This window comes from Annulohypoxylon truncatum (genome assembly GCF_022578515.1).
Source record: "Annulohypoxylon truncatum strain CBS 140777 unplaced genomic scaffold F4807scaffold_8, whole genome shotgun sequence".
Classification (NCBI taxonomy): domain Eukaryota; kingdom Fungi; phylum Ascomycota; class Sordariomycetes; order Xylariales; family Hypoxylaceae; genus Annulohypoxylon; species Annulohypoxylon truncatum.
This window is the reverse complement of record NW_025953794.1, coordinates 48,246-62,568: the sequence shown is the minus strand read 5'-3', so window position 1 is coordinate 62,568 and position 14,323 is coordinate 48,246. Positions and strand designations below refer to the sequence as shown.

Here is a 14,323-nt window from a genome sequence, read left to right as displayed (position 1 = left end):
GTTCAACACTGATTAACACCAATAAACATCGGAAGCCATATAGCTACAATTGTCTCTCGATCCCTCACATCTTTCAACAATGGAATCAGTTCCCAATCTGGATGTCTTCATCCTTACCTTCAACGCTGCCAAACATGAGATTAACGTTCCCGTTTTTGCTCGACACCTCTATAATGCTTTCGGTCAAAATGCTTCAAGCCTACCAGAGTTGCTTGTCATGTGAGTAGCGCAAGCATATAGCGCCAGCACTGGCAAAAATACTAATTGCCTATTTAATACTACCCAGTTCCCTCCAGGAGATGGCCCCTTTAGCTCAGGCGTTCATCGGTTCACACGTACTCAGCCCATATTTTCAACGTTATGAAACGGCCGTCAATACTGCAGCTGCCAAGTTCATTGCAGAGGAGGAACGGGAGAACCGCCCAAAAGATAGTCCATACACGTTGGTGACCACGCGAAATGTTGGTATGACAGGCATTTTGCTATTCGCCCGCGAGCCAGCCGCTGTACGAAATCTTCAAACAGCCGAAGTTGGGTTTGGTGCCGGTGATATGGCAAACAAGGGCGCTGTAGGACTTCGGATGCTTTATAGAAAGGAAGATGAGGATGGCTCGTCACTGGCGTCAACTGAACTTACCTTCGTCAGCGCCCATCTAGCCGCTATGGAGTGGAATCTCAACAAAAGGAACAAGAATTGGGAGAGTATCGTTTCTGGCCTCACATTCGAGGACCCCAAGAAGATTGCGGAGCGGCCGTCGACGCAGCGCACACTTGACGGCGATGGGGATTTTGAAACACAAGAACCTCTCCTTGAACAGGATTCAACACTCAAAGCTACGCATAATGTCTCTGTGTACAAGCCAGGCTCCCATCTTTTTGTTGCCGGCGATCTCAATTATCGTCTATCTAAGAAGCCACCAACCTCAGACTCTACCTTTCCAGATATCGACCCCGAGAGCCCGAATCACTTTTCTCGATTCCTATCTCGCGATCAACTTGCCATAGAGAAGGCTGCTGGACGTACACTAAATGGATTGAGCGAGGCGCCCATCAAATTTCCACCGACCTACAAGCTTACATTTTTGCCTAAAAGCGACCCTCAGGGGGAGCTGAGTCAGGCCGAGAATGAGCAAGACGATTCCTGGTCCTGGGCTATTCATCGGTGGCCTGGCTGGTGTGACCGTATTTTATTCCTTGACATCCCTTGGTGGGTTCGAGAAACAGTCGGCGACGTAAAGATGAACGTCTTGGCCTACGACGCGATCCCTGCAATGCGATCGAGTGATCATAGAGCTGTATTCTTGCGCCTGAAGGTTCCGATGCTCGAGCCCGCCAAGCTTCTGCCAACTGAGTCTGCTTGCAAGACGGAGTTGAGTGCCGACCAACATCAACCCGTAGACCCACGCATCAAGCTGCCTTTCCCAATCGATTTTCAGTCCTGGGAACACCGGGCCCAGGTCAAGAAATGGGAATATACCATTGGATGGTCGATGCTCGTCTCGCTTTCAAGACGAGGTCTCATGGCTTTTGTTGCGCTTGTCCTTATCGGCCTTGGTACTTGGTGGTATCGGTCGCGGTAGTACTCCTCTTGGCTACGAATTACACAATGGTCGACGGGCTGGCTGATGGGCCAACAACGAACGAATTGGAGCCGTAATAGACGTGGTTGAATTGGGTGTACATTGTCGTTCGTTGTCGGATGCTAACAACTTTGCGGAGACGCTGGGCCTTTATTTTCCTTTTTTTTTTTTCCCTCTTAAATTCTTAGACGTGTTAGCATGGGCAGCACCATTTGTCCGCCTCTCCTCGGTCTCTGGTCTTTCTCAAAAAAGGCCGTGGTAATGTACTGCGAGGAAGGCTTGAGTATTGCAGATGTCAACAGAATTGGGGGCGCGAAGGGACGACGGTACTCATATGCCTACATAGAACTTGGGTATCCTTCAATGCACATGAAGAAAGGGAAATATCAGGCATAGAATAGTTTCGTCCAACTTACATACCAAGGCTCATAGAAATAGGGTAGATACGAACTCGGAACATTGGTATTCGAAATTGGTTTCCGGATGTGGATAATAAAACGCCACAGGCGCTGCGTTGAAGTCGGTCTTCTTTGTCATAACAGCCTACCCAGGTACTGTAAAAGCCCCAACATCTACTTGCCATTTACAAAACTTCTCAATGGCATTGTTTGCAAATAATACTCACCAATTCTTTCTTCATCTATGGAACTATGTCAATTTCGCGAAAAAAGGGTTACGTGGAGCGGTCTCGCTTTGGGCGTCAAGCTGAATTAGCTCGACTACATGAAGATTACCATGAAGACCTTGGCTTAGTTTTTGGGCTTTCATCGCATGCCTACGGGAATGAGGCGCATGTTGACTATGTTGGCGGACTAAATACTAACAAGATATGGGCTGGAATGACCAAGCTAGTGAAGCCTGAGCGATGGCGAGTCAAGGCAGGCAGCACGAAGCGAGTTATAGAAGAGAATGTCCTGCCCTCACTCAGAGACGCGCTTGTCGATGCCGCGCCGATAGGAGAGACTATTCCGGAATGCAAGAAGAGTCAGAAAGAACATCGGGATTTTGCCGGGATACTCTCTCAGGTCGATACGAAGGCCATCGCCTCCTACGCACTCAAACTCATGCAAGTCCACCGCAAACGCCATATAGGCTACCGCCCGGCCCCATTGCAGTTACCGCTCGTCCGTGGCCCCCTCTTCGGTTCGGCTCACGTCTTCTACTCAATCGAGATCCACGATGCACAATACCACGAGACCACCAAGTGGATCATCAAGATCCCGACTAATGGTACGCCAGACGTTTGGGATAGGCTTTGTGCCGAAGCGTTGCGCACGGAGGCTCTAATGATCTATAAACTCTCTCATGAAACGACAATCCCGGTACCAGAGCTCATCGACTTCGAAGCCACTCCACACAACAAGCTACATGTGCCTTACTGTATCATGACTTACGTGGAAGGTTGGACGCTAGATCAAGCCTGGTTTGGGGAAGATGGTGATGATGAGAGCACAGTTAGGGCACGAAGAGCTAGAGTTCTGCAAAACCTAGCGCGGTTAATGCTACAGCTTGGTAAATACGAATTCGAGCGCGGCGGTGCACCTTTGTTCGATGATAATGAATCACTGGTTGGTGCCGGACCCCTGAGGGAGTTGGACGTACAGGCTATGGTCAACCGTTGGTTAGGGAACGAGGAATGCGAAAGGGAGCCAATTTACGCTGAAATAGGCCCCTTTAATGATGTGGCCGAGATGTACACGGCGCTTCTCGACAAATACCCATGTGATGGCGAGGCAGACACAGGGGTTGATAGGCTTCTCCGTCTCCTCATCAGCTTCATCCACGAGCCGCCAAGGTCGAGACTTCGCAAAGACAAGGAAAAGGAGGATGGAGCAAAGACGATGAGGTTCGTGCTCACACACTTTGACCTGAAGATGCGCAACATCGTCGTTTCCAAGGAGGGCGATGTTAAGGGGATCTTAGGCTGGGACAGCGTGCGGATCGTGCCAAAGTCGGCCGGCAACGAGGCTCTACCGAGCTGGCTTGTCAGAGACTTCAACCCATTCGTGTGGCGATGGCGGCCGGCGCCAGAATTCTGGAGAAAGAAGGGATGCTACGAGGATGAAGCCGAGAGTAATCGCTATGAAGATGCCCCCTGGACGTTAAGGGAGCTGAGAGATGAGTACGCGGCTATCATGCAGCAGCTAAAAAGGGACATCGACGGAGATGTTAATATGACTAAACAGTCATTGGTGACCCTCAGCTTGAGCACGGCAGTTAGAGACCCGCGGTGTAGGACAGCTATCCTACGAAGGGTCCTAGAGAAATGCTCACGCACGTCCGAGGAGTTTGACTTCGACCGGATCATCGACATTCTTGGGCGTGGTGGACATCTAGACGGGTATAAACTGAAGTGCCTGGAGAGAAACTTCAGGGAGCTAGTCGATCGTGGATATGTCAGAGGTGCCATGGTTTGGTAATTACCTTCTTAACTAGATGACCAAGTAGCTTGATTCGATTCTGATACATTACCTATATTTTTATATTTTTATTCGTTCCGAAATTGGCGTTTATTTTTCCTTTCAACGATGATCACATGAAGGTATCGGTGTAAGATGGGTATCTCGGATAAAGAAAAGGGGCTGGAGACGGCATCGTTATAAGGTAATGTTAAAGGTACCTACTACTCTTCCGTAGCTGCCCTAGGTACATACCTAGTACCTTGTAGCCACCCATGCAGGTAACAGAGTTCGGTAATGGGAAAGCTTGGCATATGTGCCCCTCTATTGGCCGCATGTAACCGGAGCTTCACTCCAGTCTTCCGAACCGAGGGTCCTTTAGTAAGAACTACCTATGTAACTTATCTACCCTCATATTCTTCTCACATAAATAGCGTCTAGGTTGTGATAACCTTCTATCCGTACCTAGTATAGGTAAACAATCGTAATCCAGAGGAGATACGACTAAGACACGATGTCTTCTGCCAATCTTGGTCTTCGAACAGCTTCCCGATCACTACGCTTACAACCAACCACCTTGCGGAGAACCGTCCCTCTCAGTCTTTCTTCACGAGCAGTAACGGCGAAATTCGGAGCCTCTACGGCTCGACTAACACACCCCACCTGCGCCGTTCGCTCTTCTTCCTCCTCCTTCTCCACCACCGCCGCCCAAAAATCTGCCCCTCCAATGCCTCAGGAAGCAAGAGAATACGACCCCGAGATCAGGGACATCGCAAGCTATGTCACCAAGCCAATCAATTCTGAATTAGCTGTATGAATCTGTCTTACGTTGATAGGGTAGAAGGATGCGATGCTAATTGGTGCTTTCTCATGTTCATCGTAACAGTTTGACACTGCACGATGGGTATTCCTTGATACTCTAGGCTGCGGGCTCGAGGGTTTGCGATTCAAGGAGTGCGCAAAGCTCCTTGGCCCCATAGTCCCGGGCACGGTTGTTCCCAACGGCACGAGAGTTCCCGGTACCGATTTCATCCTTGACCCCGTCAACGGTGCTTTCAATATTGGTGCTGCGATACGATGGCTCGATTACAACGACTGCTGGTTAGCTGCTGAATGGGGCCACCCCTCCGATAACCTGGGTGCTATCCTGGCTGTTGCTGACTGGGTTAATCGTACCAACAAGGCGGGCGGCAAGCTTGCAGGAGGCAAGATCTTTACGGTCAAGGATGTCCTCGAGGGTATGATCAAGGCGCACGAGATCCAGGGTTGCCTAGCGTTACTTAACTCATACAATAAGGTCGGGCTGGACCACGTCGTGCTTGTCAAGGTTGCCAGCGCGGCGGTCGTGTCTCAGATGCTGGGTTTGAGCGAGAAGCAGATTGCTGATGCCGTCACCCAGGCTTGGGTCGACGGACAGAGCTTGCGAACCTACCGGCACTCCCCGAACACCATGTCTCGAAAGTCGTGGGCCGCCGGTGACGCTTGCCAGCGAGCTGTGAACCTCGCGTTGAAAGTTATGAAGGGCGAGCCCGGCATTCCCACCGTCTTATCAGCACCCGTATGGGGGTTTTATGATGTCTTGTTCAAAGGCATTAAATTCGAGTTCCAGCGCCCCTACGGCAGCTACGTAATGGAAAATGTCCTGTTCAAGGTCTCTTATCCAGGTCAGTTCAGCTAATAATGTCACCGAGCACCATTGCCTCCTTAACTGCTAACTTCTTGCGTTTAGCCGAATTCCACTCTCAGACGGCTGTGGAGGCTTCCCAGAAGGTACACAACAAACTAAAGGAAATGGGCAAGTCGGCAGCTGATATCAAGGGTATCACGTGCAGAACGCACGAGGCCTGCGTTCGTATTATTGATAAACAATTCAAGCCGATGGATAACTTCGCCGACCGCGACCATTGCATCCAGTACATGTGTTCGGTAATGCTCGTGTTCGGGCGGCTGGAGGCGACCGACTACACGGACGGCAGTGAGGCGGCGACATCACCGTTAGTAGAGTCGCTCCGGAAGAAGATAAAGTGTGTCGAAGACCCGCAGTTCACCAAGGATTACCACGACCCGGAGCTGCGTACAATCTCTAACGCGCTGACGGTCGAGCTGAATGACGGCACGATCCTGGACGAAGTAGTAGTTGAGGCGCCGCTGGGACACCGTCTGAGAAGAGAAGAGGCCAAGCCGCATATCTTGGCCAAGTACAAGCGGCATCTGGGACCTCACCTCTCCGAATCGCAAGTGAAGGAGTTAGTCGAGTTAGGGATGGATGGGAAGAAGCTAGAGGCTACAGACGTCGACGAATACGTCAGCAAATATGTTGTGAAGAACAGCCCTTTCGTTTAGGATTGCAGGTTATATAGCCGGGCTACGGAAAGCCAATATGTCATCTATGAGCCTATCCGGATAGCTATTTTGGATTATTTTCAATGAAGAATAAGTCGAACGAGACACGACCTACTTGCAAGAAATATCGTATGCCTATGGTTTGACTTACACACGTATTGTATAACCTATGAAATTTATATGGACCAACATGAATATGGGATCTACCTAGGTACATACCTAACATACATATCTACATCCGGCTTGGCCATGGGTGTACCTAAAACAGTGGGGGAAGGATGCACAGCCACTGTTTCCTGTCACGTTGTGGTCATTGGACCTAGTGTAGGACCACTGTAGGTAAGTAAGGACATCGATTAAACATTGAACCTTAGAACCTTGGAACTTCAAAAGAACGGGGATTTTATCATTCCACCAACAATCTTCTAGTTGACTGTTACTACCTTTCAAACTACATAACCTGCAACAACCTCTTTTTCCATCTTTCTACCAATTGGCTATCGTCTCACTTCCGAAGCCTTCCGTCTCGCAGTCTTTGACTACTCGACCGAAATAATCTTCTTTTCGGCAAGATGGTTTCTCTCGAGCGCCAGGAAATCATTGCGACCAACAAGTCGCTCCGGCTTATCAAGAATGTATGCCTTCCGAGATTATGATTGATATTTCCTATTTCTTATCTCCTAGTGCCCATCAGTCCTCCACGCTGACTACGAATCCTAGGAACTTGAGCATCTCCTCGAGAAAGGCGTTGTAACCGACGATGTATTCGACTCGATCCATCGGATGCTTCCTGCAGAGACATCTCTCTCCGGCGCGCCTACACCCGCCTTGCGAAACTCGTCTGTAGCGTCACCGCCGCCGGCGCCGGCGCAGCAACACTCGCCACCGGTAAACTCGATGGCGAATCTAGCTATCAATCAGAACCCGACTCACCATCCGGCTCCTCCGGCCTACAGCTCGACTGGACCGCCTTCCCTCCCTGCGCGTGCGGGGCCGCCGGCCCCACCTCCCACGAAGCCGATCATAGCTCATGCGAAGGCGCTCTACAAGTACCAGGCGGCCGACGACCGAGACCTGTCGTTCGAGCGTGACGACAAGATTGCGGTGTACGAGTACATGAACGACGACTGGTGGATGGGACGTAACAAGAGAACGAATGCTGAAGGCATATTTCCTAAGAACTACGTCGAGATAGATAATAGCGAGAAGGCTGGCTTCTATGCCCCGCCGCAACCAGTATATGCTACGCCCGCCCCGGCCCCGGCAGGCAACGGGGCATACCCACCGCCGCCTCAGGCTCAGAATCCTTACAACGCACATGTCCCTCCCATGGCCGTGGCGCAAGGAGGTGGCAACCCGAGCGGCCAAAGCGGAACTCCGAGCAAGCTTGAAGAGGGCGGTAAGAAGTTTGGCAAGAAGCTGGGAAACGCGGCCATCTTCGGCGCGGGTGCTACTCTTGGTGGAAAGATCGTGAACGGTATCTTCTAAACGGAAGTCAGGTGGCTTGGCTGGTTTGGCTGGCTGCTCGTGTTCCAATAAGCTATGATATATTTTATTTTATTGTTTACATAATATCATATCCTGGAAGGTAAGGGCATGCGGTTAATCATATACATTTTGCTGTAGCATATCTGCGGCCGGGCCAATGACAAGATGGTCCCGTCCTTTTTTCTTTTTTGTTTTCCTTTTGGGTTATTGGGTTATTGGGTTATTGGGTTATTGGGTTATTGGGTTATTGGGTTATTGGGTTGGGTTGATATAATTTCCACTTGGACTTGTTACTACGAAAGACTTGTTCTCCTTTTGTGTAAACCCGTTTCCGAAATCCGTCCCCACTGTCAGGATAGAATGCCGTGAAAACTGAGATTATTGGGTATAAAGCAGATGAGCTACATCGACATATCCCATTGTGGCTTTAAAATGACTGGATATAGGTATGATCCACAGTGCGTGCCTACCACCTACCTTGGTACCCAGATAGATGCTTTTCATTTTATCCGTATCTACAATCATGATCAGTTAGTTGCGGTGTCGAGGACGGCATTGCAATCGGACGAGAATCACCTAATCCGGATAGGGGGTATGGCTTAGGAGTATATCAGGTATAATCCAACAAGACAGCCTTCTGCTTGCAACAACAACAACAAGATCAGCGGCAACAACAATAGCAACGACAACTAACAGAGAGTATCAAATATTGCAACCTCTTCGCCGATCATGCCGAACAGATATTGTCCTCTTTGCGACGTCTTAATTGACGTCTGGATAAACCCCGGCGACGGTCTAGCCAGTCCTGAGTATCCTGTCAGTTGGTTACAAGAAGTTCGAGCCGGTATGTCAATTTCCGACCAATACCGGCTTTATCTCGTCATGCTAAACATTCGCTCTTCTTTTCTCTTCCAGTACGGACTACGGAGGGCCTCAAATTTCCGTTTGTAACGGGTGTTGGCTGGCTGGAGTCGGATGAATGCATCATCGCTCCTATCGCGTATGAATGTCATTATCGTGACTGTGGTCCGCAGCAACAACTAGACGACTATTTTACAGGACACCAGATCAGTTATTATGCGGAGGGAACGGCAGGATATTGGTGCTACGCCGTCCACAACGCCTGCTGGGAGCTTCTCAGAGACCGAATCGATCCAGATCATGACTTTTCCCCGGACAAGTTGGCCCAACACTTATTCGCTTTATTGTATAACACCCCTGTGAATCACGCGAACAAGGCTCTCGTTCCTGGCCATGACTACGGCCACGCCTCTGATTTCCACTTACGAAGCGGGGAGCTATATCATAATTATTTTACACGTTTGAAAGAATCTGACTATTTCTTCATTACCGGCGATGTGGCCGAGAAGTTCGAACCGGACGATGATGGCCTTGAGGATGGGGCATTATCCCTCTACGTCGGCTCCGCTCACCTCGGCACGCACCGCGGAAATTATGGCGAGTCAGATGCATTGTGCCTACTCCCTGGGGAACTCATCATGCTTGTCCTTGCTTGTCTACCAAGCAAAGATGTTTGCAAGCTACGACTCATTTCTAGATATGTAGCAGATCTCTCCTCTCCGATGTTACTTGATCAGAAGTTCTGGTCTAGCCGATTCGATCCCGAGTTCGAGATGGGGTTTGTCTTCGCCGGCCTCTCCAAACCGAGGCCTATAGAGCCTGCAAACTGGCGCACGCTGTATTTCAAAGCCGTATGTATGAGTCGATCTTATTCTGAGAATCAAAGCTTTCTTGAAACGGCTGTCTTTCCATTGCCTTCCTCCCTTTCCACCATGCCGATTAATGTACTCGCGATCAGAAATTCTCAGGGATGTCATCATGAGGGGACACTCTAACGTATACTTATTTATGTAGAAGGCGGCTCTAAGGTCCGAAATGTTCTACGGCCTCAAAAACCGACGTCGTATTTGGCATATATTTCAACATATATATGATGCCCTACACGTACGCTTGGAAAACGAACAGTGGATAGACAAAGACCTCCCATCGATTACGGCGAGACCATTGCCTCAGGGTATGGTATTCGCAGAGGCGCGCTTCGAATCTATCAATCCTCGCATTCCTCATACGATGCTTCCACTTGATTTGAGCTGCCGGCTCTTCGGGTGGCGAAATTTCACCTGGCCACGATCTCTAGACAGCGTGTCTAAGACGTTGCGGGTTTCAACTATTAACCTAAACGGTAAGACACACATCAGCGGTTTCCGCCTTCTCACGACCGGCGGCCTGGACAATGTCGACGAATTGCCTAGGGTGGCATTCGTTAATCCGCGTAAAGAACACGAAATACTCATGGGCCCCAATAGCTCTATAGAACAACTCGATGTTGCCATGGCCACGAAGGGTATAATAGGTTTGCGTTTTCATATTCGAGGCTTGGAAGACTCGTGCACTACCTCAATAGGGGATATGGAACTCACAGACCCAGGAAGTGGAATTGCCAAACTAGTTCCAAGCGACGGTATGCGGTGCATTGGCTTCCACCTCGGGCTTGACGTAAGTTGGGAAAGCAACAGTAACACGTAGGTAGAACGGAATGGCTGACGGTTGTAATAGGCGTGCAAAATAATATCCATTTCCTTTATAGAGCAAGCGGCACAAGCTTTATCCAATTCTATAGAGAAGTACTCAGACCAGGCATTCAAGAACGCAGAGCCGCTAGAGGTGTGGAATCCGAATATCCCTACGATTTCTCCAGTGTGGTATCTCCCCGACGCTTCACCCACACAGTACTTCAAGTTGTGCCTCAACATGGATTTTGGTGGCCCCGACGGACGATTACTGCAGTCGCTCGTCAGGGTTGACGTCCTAATGGGACGTTATCCGTCAGTGTTTTTGGGAATTTGTTTCATTTATGGAGATGGGAGCGAGCGCCTTTACGGTCGTAAGTCGTTCAGAAGCAGTTTCGAATATATAGTCAGCACGCCGGCGATTCGACAGAGTTTCTTCATCAACGGCCCTCGTGGGGAATTGATAACTCAAATAGTCCTTTCTCGGTATCCCGATGAGGATACTATCCAGGCTATCACGGTATGGCTCCCCTCCCACCCTTTGCTATCTACTCACGCCCTTGATAAGTATGCTATATGGCTACTACCTATAAGGAAGGAAGACTTATTTGAATTCACTCCAGGTCTCGACCAATTTGGATAGGACGAACCAATTTCGCCTGTACGGAAGAGATTCTACAGGGCCCTTCAAGGGTAGGGAGGTACTTCAAGTCCTGCAACCCGAGCCAGGAATGCACTTTACAAGTTTGTATGCGAAGGTTCAGGTGAGAACATCGACGCGGTATCCAGCTACCCCGAAAGGATCTAGCTAATATCTCGGCTGAAGTCACCCCTCGGACACTTTCGAGACCTTTCCACCTATTCTCAAGTCGTAAGTATGAAGCTACAAGAGCCTATATTTGAGCCATCAGGAGTTCCGCATCACATTCCTATCACTGTCGATATTCAGAAATTGGCCGAAGACATATTGGCTTATCCCCGAGGATTTGCTTTCACGGCTGCGGATTTATCAGGTCTTAAGAAGATCCGTGTTTCAGTAAATGACGAAGAACATACCGGCGTACAAGGCCATATCTCGGGCCTGTGGCTCGAATATCACGACTCTAACGTGCCGGTAATTTTAGGGCAATGGATAAAGGAGCTTGATAGCTTGGATCTGTCGTTGGGAGAAAGAGTAACAGAGGTGGTGACCTGGCACGATTACACAAACCAACATAGGCGAGTGAAGTATGGTCCTATCAAGAGACTTAGAATAGGGACTATCCGTGGCAACAGCAAGGAATTTCTAGATTCCCACCGCGGTGGAAAGATACGTCTGCAGTACCGAGAGAACCCTTACGAAAAATTGGTGAGTACGATCCGCCCGGCACTTTATAAATGATCAATATCCATTAACTCAGCAACGAAGAGTGGAATTCTCTGGGGGTGTAACTATGAAGTAAGTATTTTTATAACATCATTTCTCCTGATTCTTCCCCTCATGAGCAGAACCCACACAATCAAGTTGCCCAGACTCGGGAATTATTAGCTCGTCCCGCATAATCCGCGAGACACGATTCGCGGGTTCTAATCTCTGGTATGATAGTGGGATCATGTACGAATCTTCCACTCGCCGAGGACAAACGGTCTCGCAGCACTGTCGCTTGCATATTCGGATGGCCATTCATGTCCCCCGTGGGCGGTTATGCAAAAGATATTCATGCGGGAGATTCATGAAAACGGTCGGCCAAATCCCGTCACGACCATCGAAGTAACCTTTAAGGAAATAGCCAACGAAATTTCCGGCGTTACCTTCATTTACGAGAATGGAAGACAAATTACTCTTGGCATTCGGGGGACAGATGGAAGTGAGATGAGCCTTTCTTCTGACGAGAAGCTAGCGCAGTTGGAATTGGAAGGCAACCGAGAACATCACATCATCTCCATGGCTGTAAGTCCCAGGGCCCTAATCCAGATTACCGGAAATAATAATATATAGCTCTTGACGACATCTGGTCGAAGAATGGATTTCTCGAAACAGAAATCTGATATCGTCAAGCGCACTGTCCAGCGAACGATCTATACCCTTGACCAGTCCTGCCCTAACCAACCAAGCGTGCTTGGTGGTAATTATCATCCAATCCCGAAGGGCGCAGGTTCATTTACCGGTTTCTGGGCCTTACCGAGGCGACTTGGGAGTCTCCGGTATGGCAGATTCGGGCCAATTTTCGAAAAAGTAAGTGGTGAGGGTTTGGCGGGATAGACGCAGAGCGAGTTGCGGGAATGCTGGCCAAGTTATATTTCAAGCAATTCTTGTCTAGTTGTGTGTTTACTTGATATTAGATCTGGCGAATAATACGCCTAGGCACCGATTAGTCAAGCGAAATATGTGCAGACCACCTTTCACAAGGGACATAAGAATAGCCCTCATAACTATAGACCCATCAAGACTTGTTTTTTTTTTTTTAAAAAAAAACCCCAATTTATTCAGAAATGGCGTTAATAAATGAGTTCGCACGGATACGGGAGCAATATAGGCAGATGACCTGGCTTATCGACAGGTTCCCATGTCAAGGAGAACGCGTCGCCGAATGGCTAGCGCAGATGCCGCCAGCGGATCGTACGTCATAAGTATCTATTCTGCCTGCCTGAGATCTCGGTCCTTCGTATAATGGGACGATCTAGATTTGTGGGCGACCGGACGACGCAGGCTCAGACAAGGTATGGTCGGGACTTAAACGGACTACCGCGAAATGTGGCCCAATACTCGATGCCCTCGAGAGATTGGGCATGCATGTCGTCCGGGCGGATGCGAATAGAGACCCCGAAATTGTGAAGACGGAAATCATTAATCATGTCGCCTAGGTGCGGATGAGACTTGAGGGACACTATTTAAGTGAAACTAACGGGACAACTACAGGAAGGGAATAGGAACCGGGGAAAGGGTCAAACTACTATAGGGGTATCTAGCTAAGACGTTCGTATAGTTTAGCAAGGCTTTTAAGGAGGTAAAATACAGTTGTCTGGAAGTATAAAGGGTTTGCACACTATCTTCCTAACCCCTATTATTAGACGCGTAGCTACACAAGTGTACGTACTTAATTGACCTGTAGAATATCATTTATTGACATATCATCTTTGCGGGGCGTCCTAGATTTTATTATATTTCACAATCAAATAGTGTTTTGAATTACGTATGCCTACAAATGCCGTCGTTGTAAACCATGCCCTTCTCGTTCGTCAGCTCATTCATCAGTTCATGTTGTAAGTAAAGTAGTACTGTGGGTAAAGCAAAGAGCTCCACTACAGGTTACCCCTTAAACTAAATAGTGTATATAAGACGATGCATTATAATATAGGCGACAAGGACGAAAGGAAGAGAAGAAAAAAAAACTCTTCAATTCTAGATTCGGTGTGTGTAATTCTAGACACTGGCTGATATCGCAGTAGCGTGTTATGCCAAGGGAGGACATCACCGCTTTTTGGCATAAGAGATCGCGGATCCCGGATCTACGCAAAAACCAGGCTCATCAGCGGTGCCGACCTCAAGGCCGCCGTGGGCCGTCCCGTAGTGCTGGAAAGAAAAATTTGAATAAGGCCACAAACAAAACGTGCTGAGAGTCCCAGCCCTGATTTTTTTTGCCAAGGGGACTAGAAAATGACTTCATTCGGGATAAACCGGGACCTCAGCCTTAATTGCGCCCCGTAACATTTCAATAGGTTTTACCAGTTCGACTACCCTGCACCAATCATACGACCATCAATAGCACAGTGATTCAATAACATACCACTAGAAACCCGCTTTTCTTTTTTCTTGAATTATTCAAGCTCAGGGAGTCTTCCGCTAGGCGAGACAAAACTCTCGAAGCCATCAGCTCTTGGTCGGATGAGACGAGAATAGTTCGGGTTTAATAGTTCGAGGATAGGATGGCTCTAGCACGATAGTGGAACAGCAATGGCTTTTTACTCAACTCACCTGGCATGGGGCATGTGGCCTTTGATT

At 48.9% G+C, this 14,323-nt stretch overlaps 5 protein-coding genes across 5 annotated transcripts; all 5 read left to right on the top strand.

The window, feature by feature from the left end:
• Positions 1-79: 79 nt before the first annotated feature.
• Positions 80-1,580, top strand: F4807DRAFT_450544 (DNase I-like protein; the record flags this gene model as incomplete). The annotated part of the gene is made up of 2 exons (XM_048000140.1): positions 80-219; positions 287-1,580. 2 exons carry the CDS (start codon positions 80-82, stop codon positions 1,578-1,580), a joined length of 1,434 nt encoding a protein of 477 aa, XP_047856328.1.
• Positions 1,581-2,103: 523 nt separating this feature from the next.
• Positions 2,104-4,184, top strand: F4807DRAFT_377467 (uncharacterized protein). Its single transcript, XM_047995745.1, has one exon. The coding sequence runs from the start codon at positions 2,231-2,233 to the stop codon at positions 3,998-4,000; it is 1,770 nt and encodes a 589-aa protein (XP_047856327.1). The 5' UTR covers positions 2,104-2,230; the 3' UTR covers positions 4,001-4,184.
• A 138-nt stretch (positions 4,185-4,322) lies between these two features.
• On the top strand, positions 4,323-6,447 carry F4807DRAFT_416460 (2-methylcitrate dehydratase). The gene is made up of 3 exons (XM_047997127.1): positions 4,323-4,790; positions 4,866-5,643; positions 5,709-6,447. The coding sequence occupies exons 1-3, from the start codon at positions 4,494-4,496 to the stop codon at positions 6,320-6,322; spliced, it is 1,689 nt and encodes a 562-aa protein (XP_047856326.1). The 5' UTR covers positions 4,323-4,493; the 3' UTR covers positions 6,323-6,447.
• Positions 6,448-6,580: 133 nt separating this feature from the next.
• On the top strand, positions 6,581-8,033 carry F4807DRAFT_416457 (SH3-domain-containing protein). The gene is made up of 2 exons (XM_047997126.1): positions 6,581-6,957; positions 7,043-8,033. Exons 1-2 carry the CDS (start codon positions 6,895-6,897, stop codon positions 7,808-7,810), a joined length of 831 nt encoding a protein of 276 aa, XP_047856325.1. The 5' UTR covers positions 6,581-6,894; the 3' UTR covers positions 7,811-8,033.
• Positions 8,034-8,359: 326 nt separating this feature from the next.
• Positions 8,360-12,792, top strand: F4807DRAFT_376848 (uncharacterized protein). The gene is made up of 9 exons (XM_047995743.1): positions 8,360-8,654; positions 8,726-9,522; positions 9,686-10,327; positions 10,388-10,861; positions 10,965-11,105; positions 11,168-11,689; positions 11,750-11,779; positions 11,927-12,271; positions 12,320-12,792. The coding sequence occupies exons 1-9, from the start codon at positions 8,540-8,542 to the stop codon at positions 12,581-12,583; spliced, it is 3,330 nt and encodes a 1,109-aa protein (XP_047856324.1). The 5' UTR covers positions 8,360-8,539; the 3' UTR covers positions 12,584-12,792.
• Positions 12,793-14,323: the final 1,531 nt, after the last annotated feature.

Coding starts and splice junctions, on each gene's coding strand:
- F4807DRAFT_377467 (XM_047995745.1), top strand. CDS start 2,231: ATGTCAATTTCGCGAAAAAAGGGTTACGTGGAGCGGTCTCGCTTTGGG.
- F4807DRAFT_416460 (XM_047997127.1), top strand. CDS start 4,494: ATGTCTTCTGCCAATCTTGGTCTTCGAACAGCTTCCCGATCACTACGC. Junction 4,791..4,865: donor CAATCAATTCTGAATTAGCT/GTATGAATCTGT, acceptor TCATCGTAACAG/TTTGACACTGCACGATGGGT. Junction 5,644..5,708: donor GTTCAAGGTCTCTTATCCAG/GTCAGTTCAGCT, acceptor TCTTGCGTTTAG/CCGAATTCCACTCTCAGACG.
- F4807DRAFT_416457 (XM_047997126.1), top strand. CDS start 6,895: ATGGTTTCTCTCGAGCGCCAGGAAATCATTGCGACCAACAAGTCGCTC. Junction 6,958..7,042: donor CGCTCCGGCTTATCAAGAAT/GTATGCCTTCCG, acceptor TACGAATCCTAG/GAACTTGAGCATCTCCTCGA.
- F4807DRAFT_376848 (XM_047995743.1), top strand. CDS start 8,540: ATGCCGAACAGATATTGTCCTCTTTGCGACGTCTTAATTGACGTCTGG. Junction 11,106..11,167: donor GTTTGTATGCGAAGGTTCAG/GTGAGAACATCG, acceptor TCTCGGCTGAAG/TCACCCCTCGGACACTTTCG. Junction 11,690..11,749: donor AGAACCCTTACGAAAAATTG/GTGAGTACGATC, acceptor TCAGCAACGAAG/AGTGGAATTCTCTGGGGGTG.